Source organism: Belonocnema kinseyi, chromosome 4 (genome assembly GCF_010883055.1).
Source record: "Belonocnema kinseyi isolate 2016_QV_RU_SX_M_011 chromosome 4, B_treatae_v1, whole genome shotgun sequence".
In the NCBI taxonomy this organism is placed as follows: Eukaryota; Metazoa; Arthropoda; class Insecta; order Hymenoptera; family Cynipidae; genus Belonocnema; species Belonocnema kinseyi.
Window position 1 is genome coordinate 73,116,617 of NC_046660.1, and position 23,375 is coordinate 73,139,991.

The following is a 23,375-nucleotide window of genomic DNA, read 5'->3' on the forward strand; positions in this document are numbered from 1 at the left end:
CGAAATTGGTAACGTATGTAGTTTATGGATGATCCCTTACACGTGATGTTAAAAATAAATCTGATTATGTCCCAAGTGACAATAAGCAGATTATTGAACGTTCCCATCTGTTTTAGTAACTTTATTTCACGTCTATGGTTGATAAAAACTTTTTAAAGAATTTGTTGTATATTTGTGCTTTGTAATACGAAAGATTTTCAAATAGAGATTATATATGTAAAGTGTTAAGATCTAATTTAATATTATTCCGCCACTTAATTGCAAAAAACCGAAAAAAACGAACCGCTTAGCCACATTTTACGTTAGTACTTGAACTAAATTTTTTATCACTTGCCTCTTTATTATTCCACACGGATTTCAAACAATGTATTTTATCACATTTAATAAATAAGTAACCAATTTTTCTGAAAAGTTGATCTCTTATTTAATGAGATTTCACGTAACCGAGTAAGATGGATAGTGGTGATTTGATTTGAAGAAGATAAATCTACTTCCGTAAGAAAAGTCGATGAGGTTTGTGTGGACATAAAAAGAATGAGAGCAGCGACATTTCGAGAGTCTTCGTCCTGGAGATAAGGGGCAAATGTTGACACAGAGTTCTGCAAGCTTGTGTTTCAATTTCAGCCACTACATGAGACAGATCCTTGAAGCCCTGCGCTATTGTCACGAGAACGACATAATCCATCGAGATCTGAAGCCGCAGTGCGCTCTTCTAGCCGGAAAAGAGAATTCTGCTCCAGTGAAGTTGCGTGGATTTGGTGTAGCGGTACAACTTCCTTCTTCACAGACCAACGGCGTTGGTATGTAAGCTTCCTAGTTCTACTTCAAACCATACAATGCTACCCTATCTACACCCAGTATGTGCTCCTCTTTCTGCTCCTCAGAGAGAGCATCGTACGACGTTAGCTTACGACCTTACTGTACGCTATATAGTATTATATACATACCCACTCTGATGACTAGCCTCACCCTCATCCTCTTGCCTCCCAAGAGTTCAAGGGAGTTACTAGACACAGTATTGTAAAATATTAACCCTATAGTTTCCCAAGTTCTACACAATTTCGCGTAATGTTCATCCCGTGTCGGTCGTGAGCAGTAAATCTTGATCTGCGGGTCTAACATCGTGAAAAACTGGATTAGAGAACCTTGGCGCGAGGATTCTCGACAAATGTTGTCTAGCTTTTATCGGTCCGTTGGCTAGACTTATAAAAACAATGTTTTCACCTAGAAAGTTACATCGCAGTTAGTTAACTTTGTTCTTATTTGGACTTACAAGTAGTGCTTTCCGTTTGACCGATTAAGCTTTTAAACAGTTCGAATAATTTCTACGTTTAACCGATTAGACATTTCACATATAGAAAAATTCAGTCGATTAAACTTTCCATCGTTTTCAGTCAATTTTTTTTATTCACACGAACTAAACGTAGGTGAGTTTTTCATTTTAATATTTAAAACAAAAGGCTTAATTTTTCATAATTTGAAACCTACTGAAGCAGGGCTTAACATATTTTAAATTTCGCTTCATAGATCAAAAACTGATCTAAAACAGAAGAAATAAGGTGATTTTTCCACAGAAAAAATGGAGGGTACGAAGAGTTGCAGGTAATTATTCAAGCAGGGTAATAGTCAGCCGGCAAGTTAACCTCCGTTGGAACCCAGTGGGCAAAAAAATTAAGGATGTCCTAGAGACGTATTTAGGACATCCCCAAGATGTCTTTTATAACATGTCTTTTGGACATCTTAGGGATGCTCTTAAAACGTCTCATGTCAGTACGAAAGATGTCCTGAGAACGCCCATGTCTTTAGGACGTCTTTAGGTCATCCTCAGGGCATTTGACGTCTTAGAGACGTTAATTAGGCTGACGTAGAACATCCTAGGAATGTTCCGAGGACGTTCTTGGGATTTTCATAGTTTTGTGCCCTCTGGAGAGTATCTATCTCCCGTTTACTAAGCTTGACCGATTACCTGCAACATTTATTACCCTCAGTTGTTTCTCTGTCACTAAACGTGGGGACAAATATTTTTGTTATAAAATGAATGTGGGCATTATATTAAATTTAATATTAAACGCCCTCAATCCCTAATATGTCCAGTATAAAAGATTGCACTTTCAAAAAATAGATGCACGAAAAAAACGAAATTTCAACTAAGAAAGATCAGTTTTCTACCATAACTGAAATAGTTCAATTTTCACTTTAAAAAATTAATTTTTAACAAAAAGAAACAAATTTTCAATAATTAGTTACATTTTCAACTTAACAGATTAATTTTTCACCAAAAACATTCATTTTCAAGAAAGAAGTTAACTTTTAACCAGATAGTTGATTTTTAAACTGAAAACTAAAAAATTAAAGATTCTCAACAAAATATTTTCATATGTAACAAAATAGATAAATTTATCATTAAAAATAAGAATCTTCTACCAAAAAGTAATTTTTAACAGTGGAATTTAACTTAAAAAGAAGAAAAAAAACGCATCGAGATTTTTCGGAGACGAATCCATGGGTTTTTTTGATAAGACTATCAGTTAAAAAAAATTACATAAGTTTGAAATCTATATCGGTGGCAAATTGCAAGTTAATAAGTTTTGAACCAAAAATGGAATAATAAACTTTTCAACTACAAAAATTAATTTTCAATAAAAAATGTAATAATTTAATATTTTCAACAAAAAAACCTTTTCATTTCACATGAAGAACAGCTAAATTTAGCCAAAAATACGAATTTGCGAGAAAGACAGAATTTCAATGAAGAAGTAAAGACAATCTCAACCAAATTATGGAATTTTCGACAAAACTGTTAAATTTTCAACCAATAGCTGAATTTTCCACCAAAAAGAATGAATTGTTAAGAAAATTTTTGCGTTTTCATTAAAATTATTAAATTTCCAAGAAAAAAATTATATTTGTACGAGAAAAAAAATTCCGAAAAATATATTAGTAGACTATTTACCAAAAAATTAGCTAAAGAAAAAATAATTGGATTTTTTCGTTGGGCTCTATTAATTCAGTTCAAATTTAAATAGTAAAACGAGAAAAGAACCGAATAATTGAAAGACTTTGCAGCCTGCAGTATAAACTAAGAATTTCGGCAATAATTTATAGACTAAAACATAAACATTACATAAAAATTGAAGTTCATTTTTAATAATTTAAAAATATTAGGTTAGAAAAATGGAAACTTTTCTTAGGAAATGAAGTTAATTTTCCACTGCACTTCTTGATTTTAGAATACATACTTTTAAATACGGACTATGCAAAACGTGTTTTTCGGACTTCGCAACATTTTAGGCCCTGAACTGAAATTAGTTTACGTTTTAAACAAATAATTTTAAACCGATTAAAAGTTTAATCGAATGTTTTTTTTCTTCTACAGGGTCAATGTCTAAACGGAGAAACGTAAAAATTATTCGAATGGTTTAAACGTATAACCTCTCAAAGAATTTTTTTTTGAATTCATACTCCTCCCAGTAACCTGGGTTGTAATAAGGAAGTCCGAGCTCGATTCCTCCTGTCGGACTTTTTTTCCCAATCTTGCTTTCATTAAATTTTCTTATTTCCATTGACTGTTGATAAAAGTCTAATACAACGTTCTAAGCAATTTTCCGGATGTATATGTGTGCTTTGGATGTCGCCCTTTTTTTAACACTATAACTTAAAGATGGTTGTAGATACACTATTTTTAGATATTTTATTTTCATATCATATGAAAATTATAATAACAACAATAATATAAATGTTAAATTCATAGATAATAATTAAAATTCCCGATAAAAAAAACTGTTTTTGGAGTAAAAGTGTTAATAGTTTAAGCAATTCAGCGAATATTTAAAGTATGTTTAAATTGAATGAAACAACTTTTTTATGTTAAAAAAGTTACTGAAAATTAATATTTTGGCTAGGTTAAAATAAGCTCAATAGTCAATTGCAATAAAAATAATACGTATAAAATTCCGACAGAAGGAATCGAGCCCGGACTTGCCGGTTAGAAAGTCGGTTATAAAATTGCAGCTTTTTACTTTATCATATTACTAAACAAGTGAAACTTCTGCTAAAATACGGCCAATCTCATCAAAAATATCTAGAATGCAAAATATTCCAAGCAAAAATTTATCTTTAAAATCAACGGTACAGTTCAATAATTATTATTTTTTCGCGTGCCTGTTTACTAATATTCCACAGGCACGCAAAAAAATAAAAACCCACGTTCTAATTTGTAATTATTGGAAATTATCTAATCTATTTAAAGCTTCAATTCTGGAATTATTTAATTTCGAACTTTTTAACTTACTATATAATGGTTAAATTTTAATTGGCTTTCGATTAAAAATATCATACTTTTGAAATATTAAAACCATTAAAGTTCAAATTTAAAGAGTTTATGTCTAATAGACAAACTACAAATTATTCAATTGCAGACGTTCAAAATTGACAGTGTCTAATTATCCATTTTTTGTTCTTTAATTTCTATATATCCCCTTATTCTATTCCTGTATCATATTATTTTTAATATTGCCCAGCATTGTGTCTAAAATTTACATAAGTTTTCCTTTTACACTTGATCTCAATTTCAAAATATAAAAATAAATTGAAAAATGTATCGTATTAAATAATAAAACTTATTGATGTTTCTAAACTCAATAGCGGTGTAACCTACCCCAAGTAAAATATTCCTCCAGCCCAACATAAATCTGTAATGAATTCCTGTCTGAAATATACTGCAGTACGTGTGAGCCAGCGTCGCTTCGTACAACTCTTTTGAGAATGACATACATTGATTTTTTTTAAACTGAAATAAAAAAGAATTTTCTTTTTCGTCAGCGCTTCCGTTAATTCTCCTCTTTCTATTGGAGAGGCAACGCTTTACCCGAGAAGGATCTTTTTGCTCATAAAGATTAAAGTTATAGACTCTTAAATCACGTCAAGTTGACAATTAGTGATTCTCCTTCCGGCATATTCATATCTGTCATTAAATCTTTACAACTTTGATAAGAGTAGGGGAAAATATTTATTTTTAAAGCGGAATTTTAAGCACAAAATTAATTTAAACAATCTTTTAATTAGCCAGGGTAAAGAAAGAAAGAATGAGGTTTTGTTCTTGAAATTCTTTGTCGCTAGGTGTTCTCGAGTTTTGGCTCTGTGGATAGTAATATTACTGCCAGTGGCACTGTAACATAGGCCGAAGTAACTTATTAACATCGCAGCTCCCCAGAAAATGAATCTTCATTCGACGCTGAGAAAACATCTGCACCGCGATAATTACTTTTGAAAATGAACTACAGAAGTGATTAAAATTTCTTAACAAGCAATCTCAAAGGGATTATACACAACATGCTAGAAATAACAGTTAAACCTTTCATGTTCATAGTTTCGTTACTTTTCAAATCACTCAGAAAAATATTTGTTTGAAGCAAACAAATTCTTTCTCAGGTGTAGTAAGAACAAAGATTTGAGCCATTCAAACAAAATTTATTTTATCAAAAGATGCCATTCTTTAAGTAAAACAAATTTGATTTGAATCACACAAATTCTATATTTTATACAGAGTGAAAAAATCTTTTTATTTGATAAAAAAAAAAACATTTTTCGATGTGCTTTGTATCGTTTTAAATTAGAAAACGTGATTAAGTGTTGCCTCTTCAAGAATAGGGCTTGAAATCATCGATTTGTACTTCTAAAATCGGTAGAAGCCAACAAATAATTTTCTGGTCTTGTTTCAAAATGAAGGAGTAAACTGACTTAGTTTTTGACCTTGCTAATAACTGAGCAGAATTAATAATGGAATATCGAACGTTTTCAGGTTATCCTTGCTTAGACAACTAAGCACTCGCTAAAATGCAATCTGCATTTGTTTTTATAGTTGTTGATTGTTCGTCTTGTGACTTGTTAGTACTACTATTATACTACTATTACCAGGGTGTCTACCTGGTCGGGAAATTGGGGTAATCGGGAATATTGTCATTGACTGGGACTTTCCTTTCGAATGTACTCGTACTATAATAAACAAGTTAAAAGTGTTTTCATACATTTTATTACTCTAATTCTGATTTAATATAGGGAATTTGTCAAAAAATCAGAATTCTCAGCTGGAAAAGGTATTTTTTCAAAAGATTTCAGTTCTGATTTGGAGCAGTGAATTTTCGAAAACAATTATAATTATAAAATGGGGCAGGCGATTTAAGTAAAGATTTATAATTTTTTACTTTTATTCTGGGAATTTTAGTAAATAATTTCCATTTTGGGCAGACAGTTTTAGTAGCGAAATGTAATTTTGATATTTAGGAGAGGGCATTTCCATAAATATATATCATAGAAAGAATTTATTTGTTTAAACCAAACATTTTTCTGAATTCAGGAAATTGCTTCAAAGAATTATAATTTTGACTTTGAGACAGGGAATTTTGTAAAAGATTTATAATTGTAATTTTGTCTTGGAAGAGGTAATGCTTAACATGGAATGTACAATTTTTGAAAATAATTTTATTTGGAATTCGAATAGAGATTCTTCAATTTCCTTCTTATAAATCAAAATTTTAAATTTTTCAAAAATTACGGTTCCATTATTATAATCTGCTTTTTCAAGTGAAATAATAACTCTTTAAAAAACTTGCCGGCCCTTAAATCTAAATTATAATTTTATATTCAAATTCTCTATACAAAGTCAGAAATATTTTCAATTTACAACATTTTCAATTCCGATTCAGAAATATACTAAATTCCTCTTCTAAAATTTAAAAGAGGGAAGTTTCAAATTTTTGAAAGTTTATGTTTGAAAAACGAAAAAAAAACATTTATATTCAAATAAATTCTAATTTGGAACCAGAAATTTCAAAGTATGCCGAATTCTTCGTAAAGAATTATAATCTTGTCTTGGAACCGGTAATTTTCAATCTCAGATCCCATTTCAGAATTTCATTTTCCATATCAGAATTTTTCAGATTTTGAAAATTCCATGTTCCAAATCAGTATTTATTTGAATCTAAAAATTCCTTTTTTTGAGAAGAAAAAAATTTAACAAAGTTTGAAACTTCTTGGAACACTTTGAATGTGAAACTTTAATTTTGAGAAATAATTTCAATTCTGATATGGAAGAAGCGAATTAAAAAAATCCCTCTTCAAATTCAAAAATATAATTCTTCTAGAAAATCTGTTCCAAGTTAGGGTTGTAATTCTTATGACCAAAAATAATCTGGTTTTCAAATAGAATATCAGTTTAGAAGTCTTTTGAATTTTTTATACATCATTTAAATTGCTTTAAACTTTTTGAACTCTTTTGAATTGACTGAAAGGAAACCGGGAATTTCAAATCATCCATCGGGTAGACACCTTTATTATTATTGCTACCAACTAATATCAGTCTGGATTGCTTCGTCAGTTATTGGCATTCGCATTCTAAATTTTGTGTGTTCGATGTGCAGACTGCAACGGCTTTTATCGATTTACTCCGGTTGAAAAATTCTCTCTGCCATTCGCGGTCACGTTCCAAGTCAACATTTTTCTTGACATTCTACCTAGTTGGTTAACATTTTATTTTTAGTTCTAATTAGTTGTGATCAGTGAAAGCATTAGGATGCCATCTGTGAAAAAATGGAAAATTTGCACTGATGCATCTTCCAATCAATTAGTACAATTATATTTTGATTTTAACTTCCTTCAGCCAGGCCCAGGTCTTTTTAAAAGAAATTTTATATTTCATACGAAATCAGAGAGTCTGATCATGACGATGTCACACCTATTCATTATGTTTTACAAAAAAAATTGTTCACGAATTTCGGGCTACTTGTACTAGGTGAATTATGAAGAACTTAACGACAAAAAAAACGAATGGTATCGTGGAAACAAAGTAACATATTATACTTTGATTTCCTTTGCAGCAGATTTTAAGTAATCTGGACTCCTCCAAGTTCCTTAACGAAACTTGGTATTTTTAAATTACGAAAATGCTGATCATTTTCTAAAAAAATGAATTTTCTCAAAAAAGACTACCTTTAATATTTTTCTTAAATTTTTGTTTGTTTGTGGTAATATGCGGGAGATATCCTGTAAGTTTCGTCCTCATTACATACTCCCTTTATATAGGAAATTGATTATTTAATAATATAAAATACATTTTTTTTTCGCTCGTCTCTTTGAGTGCGCCTAGGGCGCGCGACTGTTGGTTTCTGGCGCTTCGCGCTCGATGTTGTATTTATCTCGCGCTTTGCGCTCGACTATGCATTTACCTCGCGCTATACGCTCGGTCTTTATATTTTCGCAAATTCTTGCGCAAACATTTTAAAATTAAGACTCAATATATGCACCACTGTAATTTTGTGATTGTGAATTCTCTTTCGTTGAAAAAGCTTATCTCCAGAGTTTGAGCGCACCTACGGCGGCACGCGACTGAGGGCAATCGCACTCCACGCTTAGTCTTTGCATTTCTTCCGCTTTCGGGCACAGACTTTTTAAAATCAAAGGTGAGCGGACCGACAACTGCAATTTTGTGATTCCGAACTCTCTTTTGTTAAAGATATTTCGGCTTTAACGAACACATTCTCATCACGTATCTCGTGCTTCGCACTCGATTTTGTCCAACCTGTCAACTTTTCTTCATTCTACACAACACTTTTATATCAATTATAATACATTTTTTATGTAACTCTGCCAGGGATTACTTATTAAAAAATTGAAAAATAAAAAGCACATTGTATTTATCATGATTATTTTTGTATTTGTTTTTTATTTTGCTTGAAATTGTATTCTAAGCTGCTCTGAAACATATATCATTTCAATTCATAATATGCATAAAAATTGAATCATAGTAATTCTTATTTCCTTGTTTTTATAATTTTTTTATTTTTAATGTTGTTTTTTTAAATAAAAATTACTGCACATCTGCATAGGGTCTAATACAGGAACCTATATAGGGTCCTACATAGGAGCCTATGTAATCTATTTATAGATCTTTTTAGGCGAACAACTTTTGTCTGGTCATTTAAGTTCATACCTTTTGTCGTTTTTACAAACCAATTTAATATTTTTATTTAGAATGTTATTTTTTACGACTAAAGCAAAAACTAACTGTCCTATAAAAAATTATAGCTCTTTTTTGGATGAACAAGTTTTGTCTCATTTTTTCTCGTAGCTTATATCGAAAAGTGATTCATTCTTAATTTGTAGTTCTTTCCAGGGCGCGCAATTTGAGCTTTTTCATGTTTTTCTTATCTTGCATAGTTTCACCAAAAAATGGAATTTTTGGATTTTTCATTATTTTTGATACGATCAAATTTGGAGTGTTCAACTTCTCGATCAAATTAAAAAAGTTGTTATCATAGTCCTGTAGGGCTTTCGAAAAGCAAAGTTTTTCTTCTCTTGACTTTTTTTCATATCATACGTTTTTTGGCTTAAAATGTTTATTTTAGTTTGTTTCGTTGAATTTTGAAAATGCTCTAACTCCGATCATTTTCTTTTTACAGAAAAAGTCATGGGGATAAATTGTTTAAGTTTTGAAGTACTATGAATAACCGTGTAGAGAATTTTTACATCTTGAAAAAATGTGGTTTCAAACATTTTTTGTACGATCAAATTTTGAATTTTTAACTTTTTGACTAAATTAAAAAAGTTGTTGTCATAATCTTATAGGGATTTTAAAAAGCAACGTTTTTCTTCCCCAGACTTTCTTTCGTATCATGCGTTGGTTGGCTTAAATCGTTCATTTTAGTTTCTTTTTCTGGATTTGAAAATGCTATAACTCTAGTAATTTTGGATTTTTCAAAAAAAGTCATCAGGATAAATTGTTAAATTTTTTGAATTCTATGAATAACCGTACAGTTAATTTTTGAATTTCTAAAAAAGTGGTCTCAAAAATATTCAAAATGTGCCCACTTTTTGAATTTTCATCCAGAATGGCTGGCTAACCAACTTGACCTTTAGTTTAGACACTAAATGAGTGTGGGTCTCAAAACGTGGACATTTGACAAAAACTGGGGGGGGGGGAATTTTACACAAATATAATACATTCTCTGATGAGAATGTAAAAACTAAAATCATTTATACTTACAAAATATACAATTACAGAATTTACAAATATCAGATCTTTCAGATTAATTTTTTTTTAATTTAGGAGATTCTGATATTCATTAGTTCTGTAACTGTATATTTTGTAAAAGTAAACTGTTAGAAATATTCTGAAATTTTCCGACATTTTTAAAAACTTCGAAATTTTAACGGAGTTTTCATAAATTTACCTTATATTGCGAAAACATTTTCGTAATTTTCTTCTGCATGTAAGGGCATAAAACTTTCATTAGTCAAAATGTAAATTTTTTGTATTACAAAGAAAAAAGAAAAAAAAGAACCCGACGGAAAATGTTTATTAGCCAAATGAAAATATTCCTAAAGTAAAAGCGAAATTTAAAAAATGCAGAAATTACATAATTGCCGAAATTTTAAGACCCGAATTTTCAAAATCCCAAAATTGCACATTTTCGCAATTAGTAAATTCTGGAACTTAATCGTTTTATAGTAAACTCCAGAGATAATATTGATCTGAAGTTGGATAAAACACTGCAAATAATTCACGGATAATTGTAATTGTCAGTTGTTGACAAATTTTGATCCAACTTTAGATAAATAATGTCTATGGAGTTTACTGTGTTCCCGAAATTTCAAATTAAAAAAATTATATTTGATATTTTTATCTGTTAAAATAGTGTTTTATAGGTATACGTGCATAGTTTCAAATTCAGACACGTAGAAAATACAACATTTTTGTTTTGAAATTTGAAAGTTTGATACTAATTATGGGGAATATATTAATTCCAATAATGTAGGGGACCACCTTACAGTAGATTTAGTAGATAGTTTCCTTCCAGTTGATAATTATTAGTTATAAGTACAAATAAAAGTAAAATAATCCATTCTTATTTTAATATAATTATCACGCCTTAACTATTAATTACAATAAATAAAATATTTCGCGTACTGTTGGGTGGTCTACCTACTGTTTTTGCAAAGTTGAAATTTCGGGATTTTGAACATTCTGATTTCGAAATTTCGGAAATTTGATATTTGTGAATTTTTACAGTTTCAATAACGTTTATTTCGGGAATATTTCAATTTCCTTACTCAATATTTTAAGTAATTTTATTTTTTTGTTAATTAGAAATTGCAGAAATTGTTTAGTTCGTTAATTATATTTTCGGTGTTATATTTATTAATTATATTTTCGCTATTTAAAAACATTCGCTGTTTAGATTTTTCGAGAAATGTGAGTCGCTTCAGTAAGTTTTAAAAAATTTCAAGTTTCTTTATGAAATTGAAAAGAAAGTAGATTGGCTCTATACAAGCTGCCGCAAAGAAAATTCAATTGCGAGATCAATTTGTTCCCAAAGATACAACTTTATATAGAAAGTTTTCGTAATTTTTCTTATAATTCACCCAAATATACAAATAACCCTAAGTTCCTTAAAATTTTGTTTGGTAAAAAACAAAATATTCGTATCTTATATTTTGCCTTGCAAAACAATATCCGAGTATCTACTCACTTGGGAAATCTGAAATTGTCCAAGAATTTTTATATACCTGGAAAAGCTGGAAATTTCAGGGAATTTTGTCGAGAGTGTGCTTAAATTTGGTTTAAATTGTAATACAAAAGTAAATAACAATGTTTCCGTATTTGTAAAAGTTTTTGTTAAAGATTCATCAGCTAAGCTGACACGTAATCTTTTTGGTTTAAAACCTAATTATTTCAATAGAAGATTCATAATTTATGTTGAAAACTCATCACTATAGTTCACATTTAACTGAAAATTTAACTATTCTATTTTTGTTTGAAAATTTGTCTTTTTTAGTTGAAAATTAAACTGTATCGTTGAAAACTTATCTTTGAAGCATTTTTAACTTAATTTAATGTAGTAGTGATAAAGTATTTTTCGTGAATGAAATATGTTTCATTAAGAATAATTATATTTTCAATATGCACTAACTTTTAAGTGTGTTAAGATAAAATAAAAATTTAGGACGAAACCCATCTTTCTTAGTACTTCCTATTTATTATCGCAAATTTTCAACTCGGTGTGGCGCTTCGTGTGAAAATAAGTTAGGAAATAAAAAAAAGTGACGGTTAGATAGGAAACTCTTACTATTAAGTAATTACCTATCCTTTAAAAAATGTATATTCACAAATAAAAAAACATTTATTTAATTTTATACATAAATAGTACTGTTTTTACAAATTTAATTATTCAGAAGAACTGTAAAGCATTATTACATTCTCATCATTTATGATTGAGAAAGTATTAGAATTGTCGGAAATTTAACATTACAATTTTTCAACGGATCTCCACGTTACGAGACCCCCTGAATCCGAAAATCAAGTTTTTACGATGGCGTCTGTCTGTCTGTCCATCTGCACACTTTTTTAGGTCCTAAAAGAAAGGATGAGTTCGTTAACCAGCCATTTTTGATAAAAATTCAAAAAGTGAGCGCATTTTGAAAATATTTGAGACCACTTTTTTCTGAATTTGAAAGTTCTATATACGGATATTTATAGTATTAAAAAGAACAAACAATTTATCCCTATGACTTTTTCCGTTGAAAAAAATTCTCAGAGTTATATCATTTTCAGAAATTGTTCAATTAACCGAAAATCAAAATTTTAAGCCAAAAACGTACGATATGAAAAGAAGTCAAGAGAAGAAAAAAAATTCTTTTTGAAAGCTCTATAAGATTATCATGAAAAATTTTTGGATTTTCTTGAAAAATCGAAAATTCAAATTTCGATTGCACAAAAAATAATGAAAAATCAAAAATTCCATTTTGTGGTCAAACTATGTAGGACACGATAAAAGATAAATTAACAAAAATTGTTATCCCAGAAAAGATCTTCAATTTCGTTAAAAAATCATTTCTTGATAGGACGCGTACTTTTTGTTTAATCGTGAAAAATAACATTGAAAATAAAAAAATAAAATAAAAATGTGTGGAAAAACGACAAAAGTTACGAGAAACGAGAAAAAAGATTGAACAAAACCTATGTACAAATGTCTGTCGAAAATCGAGCGCGCAGCGTGAGTGTCACGATGAGAATGTGTACCTCAAAGCCTACAGAGCTTTGAGAAAAATTGGAATTGTCAGGGAATTTTTTCAGTATTTGAGTGGATGCCCCGAATATATTTCACCACTAAACAATTTCGTGACATCGTCAGCTTCAGACAGACCGATTTCTTATGAAATTGGTGTTCAAAACTATTTAGGTCAGAATTAAAAAATTCGATCGTTTGTACTAGTATCGTATTATACATTAAGGGAGAAAAGAGGGACTTTAGTTACGACCGTATGACTTCAGCACGAGTCGTAGGCAAGTGTGCGTAACCGAGGGCGAGTCGATGATGATCCTGCGGCTCGTGTTTGCTCCCCTACGATTCGTATTAAAAATATATTCGGCAATGAAGTCCCTTTCCCCAATGATGTATACGATATTTTATTTAACAAATGCATAGAAATTTCCGTTTTTTTTCATGCCTGGGCAGCTGACCTTAAGTGCTGATTTTTATAGGTATATGATGGCCATTAAATATCAGCTCATAGATATAAAATGGCCGTTACATGCCTATGAGTTGAAAAGGGGGACTTTAGGTTAGCTCCACATGCATGAGAAATTGCCGTATTTATGCATGTGTTCTGCACTCCAAAAAATATTAGGTTAAATCAACCAGAAATTCTAATTAAAACAATCAGAATTCTGATTAATTTAACTAGAAAAAATAGTAAGGGCATATTTAACCAGACATTTTTTTGAGTCTGTAAAATAATTTTCCTCTTTGTTTTTAGTTTTTGTTTTTATTGAAAGGAATGATATTTCATTGACAAAAAAATAGACACTGCAAGCAACGTGCGATCACCCCTGGGTGGTTTTATCAGGACAGCAGGTACTCATACACGCACGTATCTCTTGATCGAGTTGCCACTACTCCGCCCATCAAGCCATTTTAATACACACTCGAAATGAAGTGTCTACATTTCAGTATATACCTCCTTATAAAAGGCTAATTGATAAATTATTCGAGTACCTTTCGGCAAAGCGCTTTTATAACAATAACTCCTTCCGTGCGGAAAGCGCTTTTATAACAATAACTCCTTCCGTGCAGAAAGAATTGTACAATTTGTTACGCATCGAATTTTACACGCCAGGAGTCCTATACAAGCATTACATTCCGGACGAATTTTTTAATTTAAATCTAGAGTACTTTACGTTGAGCTACACTAAAAAAATATTTGTCTTGAATTAAGCAGGGTGGCCGCAGGTAAGGAGAAATCTGGAAAAAGTCCGGTGATTTTTTTGTTTAGGGAAAATCAAACAGAAGTCAGGGGAAAAAATGGTTAGCAATTCCTGTAAAAAACACTTTAAATAACTGTTAACAATAATAAGGGCTACCATCCAGTCACTTTTAGGCAATTTTTTTAACAAGTCAGCCTTTTAATTATTTTTCGGAGATAAAGTTATTATAATCACTTTTTAAAATCGAAAGATCACTCTAGACACTTTTCTTTCAATAAATTAAGAGAATATCGAGTATTTTAGGGCATTTAAAAATAATCGAAGAACTGTTTAATAGATTTTAATAATTTGAATGTATTTTAAAGCATCGTAGGGGATTTTTAAATATTCTATTAAATTTTCAATAGCTTCAAAAAGTTTAAAGGCAATTCCAAAGATTTTAAGGGATTTGTTATATTTTAGGCGATTCATTTTTAAATATTTAAAGCAATGTTTAATGGATTTCAATCATTTCAACGTATATAACACGTTGTAAAGGGCTTCAAAGGATTTGAAAGATTTTTGGTTATTGAAAAATATTCCAACGCATTTTCAAATGACATAGAAGTTTTCAAGAAATTTTCAAAGATATTAATGAATTTATGGAATTTAAACAAATTTTCATTCAGGTTTTAAAGAATTTCAGAAGATGTCAAAGAAATGTATAGGACTGATAAGGTTTTAGGATTTTTTAAAAGATTTCAAACGGGTTTATAAGATATTTGAGGATTTCAATGATTTTTAGGGATTTTTAAAGCCCTCAGTGTATTGCAATACATTTTCCAGAATTTCAAGAAATATCAGACTTCATGTAATGAAATCTGATGAAAATGATTCAAAAGATTTTATGATATTTCAAAAGATTTCAAGGAATTTCCCAATCATTTCAATTCATTCTTAAAGATTTGAAATATATAAGAGTATTTTTAAAGGACTGCATTGATTTTTAGTGATTTCAAACCATTTATTTTTATTTTTTTATTTGAAGGGATTTTCAAAAGCTTTAAAAAGTATCAAGGCCTTTCGAAGGATTTCAAATATTGTGAGGTACTTAAAAAATTCCAAGAAATTTTGTCCACTATATTCCTGTAATATAGTGGGATTTTAAGTATTTTTGTGCATTTTCAAGAGATTTGAAAAGTTTCAAAAGATTTCTCAACATTTCGAAGGATTTTAAGTATTTTAAGAGTTTTTAAAAGATTCCACAGAGTTTTAAATTGATTTGAATAATTTGAAAGGATTTGAAATGTTTTCTGGTATTTTAAAAGATTCCAAGAAATTTTCAGAATATTCAAAAAATCACAGGGGATTTTCACCAGAAGTTAGGGTCTTCGTAGGACCTAAAAGATTTCAAAAGATTTTACGATGCAACCCTGAATTATAATTGCAAAAAAATTAACTTTTTCTGAATTCTTTGATACTCTTTTAAAATCTTTGGTATTTTCTTAAACTTTTTTATTAATTCACTTAAATTCTTTGTGATTAACTTAATTTAATGGATTTTTTTGCATTACATTTTTTAAATATAAATCGTCGCGAAGAGTTTCGAATTTAACTTAAATTCTTAAACATTTCATCAAATTCTTCAGAGTTCCCTTGATTTCTTCTACTCTCATTTCAATCTCACTGAATCGAATTAATTTTTCCATATTCAAAAAATGCTTTTAAGACACGTTGCATTTTATTATAATTTTTATGCGCGACAGCTCTGAGAATAATAAATAAAAAATTTATAAATTTAATTAAAAATTATTTTTTTTCAATTTATAACAGATTGTATACATAAAAATTATGTAAGGATAAAATTTTTCTCTTTAAATATTAATGGTCAGGGAATTTCGAAAATGAAGCTGTGTGGTCATATTGATTAAAGAAACCATTTCTTTAACATAATTTTAGAATTTAAACAGAAATTACTTCCAAATGAAGAAAATTTTGGAAAAATTTGTATTGGAACAAAAAATAGCGAGAAGGAAGGGAATTGCCTTCCGAGGTTTTTTTGATCCGAAGTTGCCTTCTCATTTTTCTTTCCTCTTTTCTGTTTTTGTTTAAAGAGAAGGGTTTAAAGAGAAGGGAAAAAGACAATTTTAGATTTCAATGGGAAAATATTTTATGCTGAGTGTCCAAATTTGGCCGTTGGATTCTTGATTTTACTTTCAGGAATTCTGCTCATTAACTTGGCTATTGGACGTTAATTAGGATTTAAAATCTGATTTTAATCCTATTTAAATTTCTTCAATTTCAATATTTTTCTTTTACCTAAAGATATTTTCGTTTTATCCTATATATTTTTTAAATTTTCAAATTGTAAAATAATTTCGCGAAAGAGAAAGATGAATAATAATTATTCGATAATTGGTATGAATGGAGTTTTTCAGTACCAAAGAGAATGGGTTTTTTTCAAATCCTAATTAGGCTTAAACTAATTTTTCAATAAACTCACCCTCGAAACTTTGCTTTTACATCCATACCCTACTGTACATTATTGACGACCCCTTGCAAAGTTTTAACAGAGCTCCTCCTCTACTTTTCAACGAGGCGTGCTAAAGTTTGAAACTAATTTCGCAATTACCAAACCGAATTTATAAAGTTCTTAGAGAACTTTTGTGGTGTTACATTCGAACTTATCAGAGCGCCTTTATTTTCAATTATGAGCGACAATAGTATTCATATCTCACTTTAGTACTTTAAAATATTTTATTTCTACATGAATTATGAAAAAAAGACATTTTAAATTTGTGGTGCTGTTCAACGTAATCGTTCAAGTTCTATTTTTCAATAAGGAAAAAATATTTTTAAGCAAATGAAAGTTGGTCAATGGATCTAAAAAGTAAAATTTGAATACAAGAATCCAATCTGAATATTTTCATGCTCCTAAAATGTATTGTTTAGAAAATTTTCCAAAAATAATTTGATTGCAAATTACATTTTGAATTCATGATCGGTTGAATTTCTGGAACATTCATTTTTATTCTCTCTGTTTTAATAAATTTGAATAAAGTAAATTATGCTTCCATTGTTTTCAAAATAGGTAGACGATTATTTGAATTCCTTTCAATTTTCTTTAATTGATTTTTGACAGAGAATTTAAATTTCATCGTTTAAAAATTTCAACCGTTTGAAACAGATTGCTTCATGATTGCCCTATTCGTTTGGAATTTCATTTAAATATAAATAAAAAAATAAATAAATAATAAAATTTGAATTGAATTCAATCTAAACATTTCATGTTCCTAATATATATTTTGAAAATGATTTTTAATACTTAAATTTGAAAAAGGTTAGTTTTCAATATTTTCAATTAGAATTTCGTATAAATGATGCCTTTTAAAATTCCATTTTGAACCAGCTATAGGCTACGTTTGTAGAATATTCATTTGCATCCTCTGCATTTTAACCAAGTTGATTCAAATAAATGATGCTTGAGATTTAATTACAATAAGTAATCGATTGTATATGAATTCATTTTAATTTTATTCGTTAGATTTTCGTCAGAGAATTTTAATTTTGTTTGACAATTCCATATGTTTGAAACAGACAGTTTCAAGTTTGTCATATTCGTTTGGATTTTTCAATTAAAATTTGATTTGGTAGCTCGAATAACCAAGTTTATTCGTTAGGGGATGGTGAAGCGTTTTTCATCATAGACGAAACGTCTGGTACAACTTTTTACATTCGTAATAGATCCTTTATTTGAAATGTTTCCTTCTACCTACGCAATCAAAATTAAAAATAATTAATATACCTTTCCTAAAAGAGGTTTTAATTTTGGCATATAAAATCCAGTATAACATTATTATTTCTATACAAAATTTAAAAAAAACATTTCATATAGAAAGAATAGCACTTATTGCTTATGAACTTTAGTTAAACAAATTAAATAGTTGGGATTGAGCCTAAAATCCCTTTCTTGTAATACTTAATGCTCTGATTTCAATCATTAGCAGGGTGGCTGCTGACTGGGATAACCGAGAATTAGCTTGGAATTTTGAGTGCCGGGAAAAAGTCAGGATTAAAAAAAAAATTTTCTAATCTTGCAATAAATAGCTCCTCGTACTTTAAAGAAAAATGTGTTTTTAATTGTGCCAAGTGTTATCAAAAAACTGCCTTGAACAATCGAAAATGATTTTATATTTAATAGTCCAGTTATCTGGTACTTTTGCACCGTAATTTTGTAGGTAATGCACTTTTTTTTGTTAAAACGGTTTATTAAGGGGTCCTGATTAAAATTTCAAGTTTTCTAAAAATAACACCCGTGCAACCTGGAGATATTTTTTTAAAAAGTTCCACAAATCGTGTTTGCGTATACTGACCTGTCCCATTCATTTTTAGAGCAAAATGTTACAACTCCAAAATCAAATTAGAGGAAATTCTGGAAAATTTGAAGGCAAAAAAACCTATCTTCAACGAGTGCCGAGTCATGGTCCTCCAAAAAAATCCAAATTAAAAAAAAGAAGCGAAAAAACCTATTCTAAAGTTTGTATCTGTACTTTGGAACCTGTCAATTTCACAAAAAATGTTTAAAGCTTTAATCAAAGTAGGCGCAATTCCAAGTTATTCTAAAAAATTTGCAATGACCTAGCCCCAATAAGTCAAAAGTTATGGCCTCACAAATTTGAACAATTTTTACCTATTTTACAGGGCATATTACTCCTGTTTAGTTTTTTACAAAATACTTCGCTTGTCAGTGAAGCTACGTGAGTGGCGCAAAAGAAATGTTACAGGGCAGTAAATGGTGCGTAAATCTAAAAAAAAATATAATCGTTTAGTCTTCATAGATCAAGAGTTATGACTCGTCAAAAAACAGATTTTTTTGCTATTATGAGCTATTTTTAGTCAAAAGAGTTTTTTTAAACTGCTGGTTTCGTACCCTTTCCATTCGGAAGACTCTGTACGTACTGGAAAATGTTCTGCGACCGTATTTGAGAATTTTGGTGGTATACATGCATTTGTAGTTTATTACAAGTTCACTTTTTCTCCTTTTTCTAAAAAACAATCCATTATTCAACAGTTGTTTAAATAATACGCTTCACTCTGTATATTTCGTGCGTATTAAATATATTTATTTTGTGAAAATCACTTCCAGAATATCTGTTTTCGACATTAAATGAAAAAATTAATGGTTTTACATTGCCTATGTATTATTTATAAAAAATGTTATTAAAGGGATTAGTTTCATAACGTTGTATTATTTTTTGATAAGTGTGCGAAAAATTGATAAAATAATCGCAGAGGAAACAATTATTGTTATTTTTTGACAATAAAAGAATATTTAATCAAATTAAATAAATAATATTGTAAGTGATGGAGAAACTAATTAAATAATTGACTAATTGATTGTGTGATAAATGACTGAGTTTCAACAAATAATTTACATCTAAGAAACTTGAAAGTTGTTTTGTAAGATGAACTTTCTTCTATACTACCCTGGATACCACATAAAATAATATAACGTTATAATACTAATCCCTTTGATAACATTTTTTTTTATAAGTCGCAGTACATTTCCAGTATACAGACCTTTCTAAATTGAAAGGATTAATTTTTCATGGGCATAACTCGTGATCTATATGAGGTAAAACGTTTTTTTAACGCAGAATTTAGTAATCTATCATTTATTTTCTTAACGTTTTTCTGTAGGATATGTACGAAACAAACAGTTAAAAAAATTCTTTTTGTTACAAACAGCTCAAAACAGTAAAAAATTCTGTCCTTTTATGCGTCATAACTCTTGATCAATGACGACTAGAAGATTTTTTTTTCGATTTACACACAATTTACTGTCCTGCTACCTTTTTTTTCTCCCATTTACGTAGCTTCAACCAGAATAAAAGTATTTGAAAAAACTGAACATGATTAATTTTCCCTGGAAAATAGGTCAAAAGTTTTCAAGTTTTTGATGCCTTAACTTATGACCTATTGGGGTTAGGTCATTGCTTTTTTTAGAACTACTTGAAATTGCGCCTACTTTAATGGAAGTTTTAAAGATTTGTCATAAAATCAACGTGTTCCAAAGTACAGGTACAAACTTTAGCATTGGGTTTTTTCGCCTTATTTTTTCAAAAAGTTCCGAGTTTTTTTTATTGTTGGAACATTTTGCTCGGAAATTCAATGGGGCGAGTCAGTCTACGCAAAAACGATTTTTGAATTTTGTTTGAAAATATCTGCGGGACGTATGGGTGTCATTTCTAGAAAAATTGTATTTTAATAAGGACCCCTTAATGAACCGTTTTAGAAACAAACGCGCATTACCTTATATGTTTATTTACGAATATGAAGTGTATGTTGATGGTACCTTCAAACAATAAAGTTTCTTTTATATTTAAGAACCAAAGTTCATTTTTCATTCATCTCAATAATTTTTTCATAATTTTAATCATATTTAAAGTTAGGAGTATGAGAGAGCTTTTTTTAACCAAGAATTGTATATTTAATGAGAATTTCCAAACAGATCAGTGACTCAGTAAAGAAATATTTGCTTTCGAAGTTAAAAAATACGAATTCTGATTCATAATACAATATTTTGTTTAAAAAACTTACTTATACTTCCAATTTTAAATATAATTGATAAATGCTATGAAAAAATTAATAACATTTATAGAAAATAACTTTGTTTCCGAAAAACATGATAAATTTAACGAAGTAATTTTTTTACTATTTGAGTAAGTTTGGAAGATTATTGAAAGAAATTCTATTTATGAACATTTCAATAAAACAAAAATAAATTTATTTAAAAGAGTGCAGGTAACGAGTTTCGAACACGTTACCTTCCGGACATGAAGCTAAAGTGCAATTAGCTGAGCAACCGGCAGATTGGAAGTGCTTTTCACCAAACTTTAGATAAAAAGGAATTATGAACTGAAACTAAAATTCACAGTTGACGGCCTGTTTAAAGTTGTCTAATGCCATAAACGTTCGTGTTATATTTTTTCTCCAGATATAAAATGTATTTCCGGGCCATAAAAGTGTAATTTTATATTTGCGATTCTTTTTCACAAAAACGCGAATACCTCATAAACTACGATCGACTTATAGTTGCAAAATCATAATCATTTTTGAAATATAAATAATGAAGCAATTAGTATTGTATAATTAATATTTTAATCACTTAAAGGCAACCGGGACAAATACAGTTTTTGTACAGGAAAGCCGGGAATTAGCCAGGAATTTTTTTCTAAAGTTTGAAAGGCCATCCTGCATAAGACATTTAAAGCCCTCAAATAGCTGTTTTTCTCTGAGAAAATTTCCGCCACCTTTTTCTCTCATAAAATAAATTTTAATTTGAATGAATACAGAATGTTACACAACCGAGTTTCGGCAGTGTCTGAGCCCAAAGGGGCAGCTCTACTTGAAGGCCGACAACCAGGGTAAGCCTGACCTAAACTTTATCACCACTTCCACAGGACCCTTATTACACTCACACAATGCCATTTTGCGTGCTTCTTACTGACACACACAATGCTACGTTCACAATATCGATATATATGCCCTTTTTTAATAGTTCACTTATGTTTATTCGAACAATAATTATTGTTATTATAGAGGAATTATCACTGCTTGCCTGCTTGCTTATTGCCACCTAAATATAAAAATCTAATTATTCGATGGATTCATTTTTCTGTATCAGAATTAACCTCAAAGCTAGAATTTAATGTTAAGAAGTGTTCAGGAATTGATTGTGAGAATGTGTCGAATAACCCAACAATTTGAGTTAAAGAATTATTTTCAGTAGATCACTAAATGAATGATTCGGGTGTCTAGACGTGTTTTTGCAATCTTTATGTTGAACCCATTCCTTCTACTTTCTCTTGATGTCATTGATGTTATGATGTCATTATTTAAACATGATTTAAATTAACGCAGTATGAACTCGATTGTTCGTTGCCGAGCACCTTTTTAATGTTGGCACTATCCGACTCCTTTCACACCCACAATTTGTGTCTTATTTGGCTCACATATCAAGTATAGAGATCTCCAATTTTTTATTTTTAAAATCGGGAGCTATCAGTCAGAATATACTTTTTTGGTGTTATTGTTGTCGATCAAGTGAAAATAATTTAATTATTGGATGACCAATTCTATTTTAAGTCAGGCAGAGGGATCCAAAATGAATCAGAGAGGGAGTCAGAATTATTTGGTATTTGGATATATAATTCTGTGTTGAAAATAAAGGAATACGTATTTCACGGTTGAATTAAAACAAAATTTTTTGAATTGATATAATCATTCAAAGATTACTTGAGAAGTCCCAAAACTTGACAGAAAGTATTTTCAAAATGCATTATTTTCCAAACAAGCATAGGTATTTACGACGATTTTTTTTTATTTAACGTGGCTATTTTTCTAAAATTCTTGAAGGTGGATTAAAAAAAAATATTTTTGAAAATAAAATTTTTGCAATCTCCTTCGGACAGAAGGAAAGGTACAAAAAATGTTCAGATAAAAATGAATACATGTAGAAAATCTCTACAAAAAATATTTCTTGCTGTTTCGTGACATTTTGCATCGTTTGTGATAATAAATAAAGAATTATATTTTAAGAATAAACTTTTTTCCGGAATCAAAAATGGTTGAGCCCCTATGAAACCCCATCTTTTTTTAAATGTGTTTAAAAAGTTGTTGGTACTATAAACAAGAATCAACCATTTTTCAGGCTGGGAGATTTCTTTTTTTTTAATATAATTTTATCCCCCGTAAAAGGGGGTTTCAACTTTTACGGACATTTTTTTTGTATCTTTTATTTCCGCAAAACATAAAAAAAATTCGATGCTTCTAAAATATTCATTTTTTAATGTGAAGAAATGATTTACAAAGAACCAATCTCATGCGATATACGTTAAATATTTTCAGCGATTTCTAAAAAAATGTAAATATGTACTATAATTTAAGATACTTGCAAGGAAAATAAGTAATTTTTAAAAAACGTTCTGTAACAAATCAAAAAAATTTTGTCGTATTTAACTCTGCATTACGGTTTCTTTTTTATTTCCACTACAGAATGATATATCCAAATACCAAATCATTCTCACACTACGTCCTGGACTTTTTTTGATATTTTTCTTACCAAAAATCAGGT

The 23,375-nt window shown here is 29.5% G+C and overlaps 1 protein-coding gene across 3 annotated transcripts in view; it reads left to right on the forward strand.

The window, feature by feature from the left end:
- LOC117172191 (peripheral plasma membrane protein CASK) overlaps positions 1–23,375 on the forward strand; it is a 638,537-nt gene that overhangs the window by 77,959 nt on the left and 537,203 nt on the right. For all 3 annotated transcript variants that reach the window (XM_033360031.1, XM_033360028.1, XM_033360030.1), the window contains exon 5: positions 625–800. In XM_033360031.1, coding sequence (XP_033215922.1) covers positions 625–800 — 176 coding nt within the window. The remainder of the gene's footprint in view (positions 1–624; positions 801–23,375) is intronic.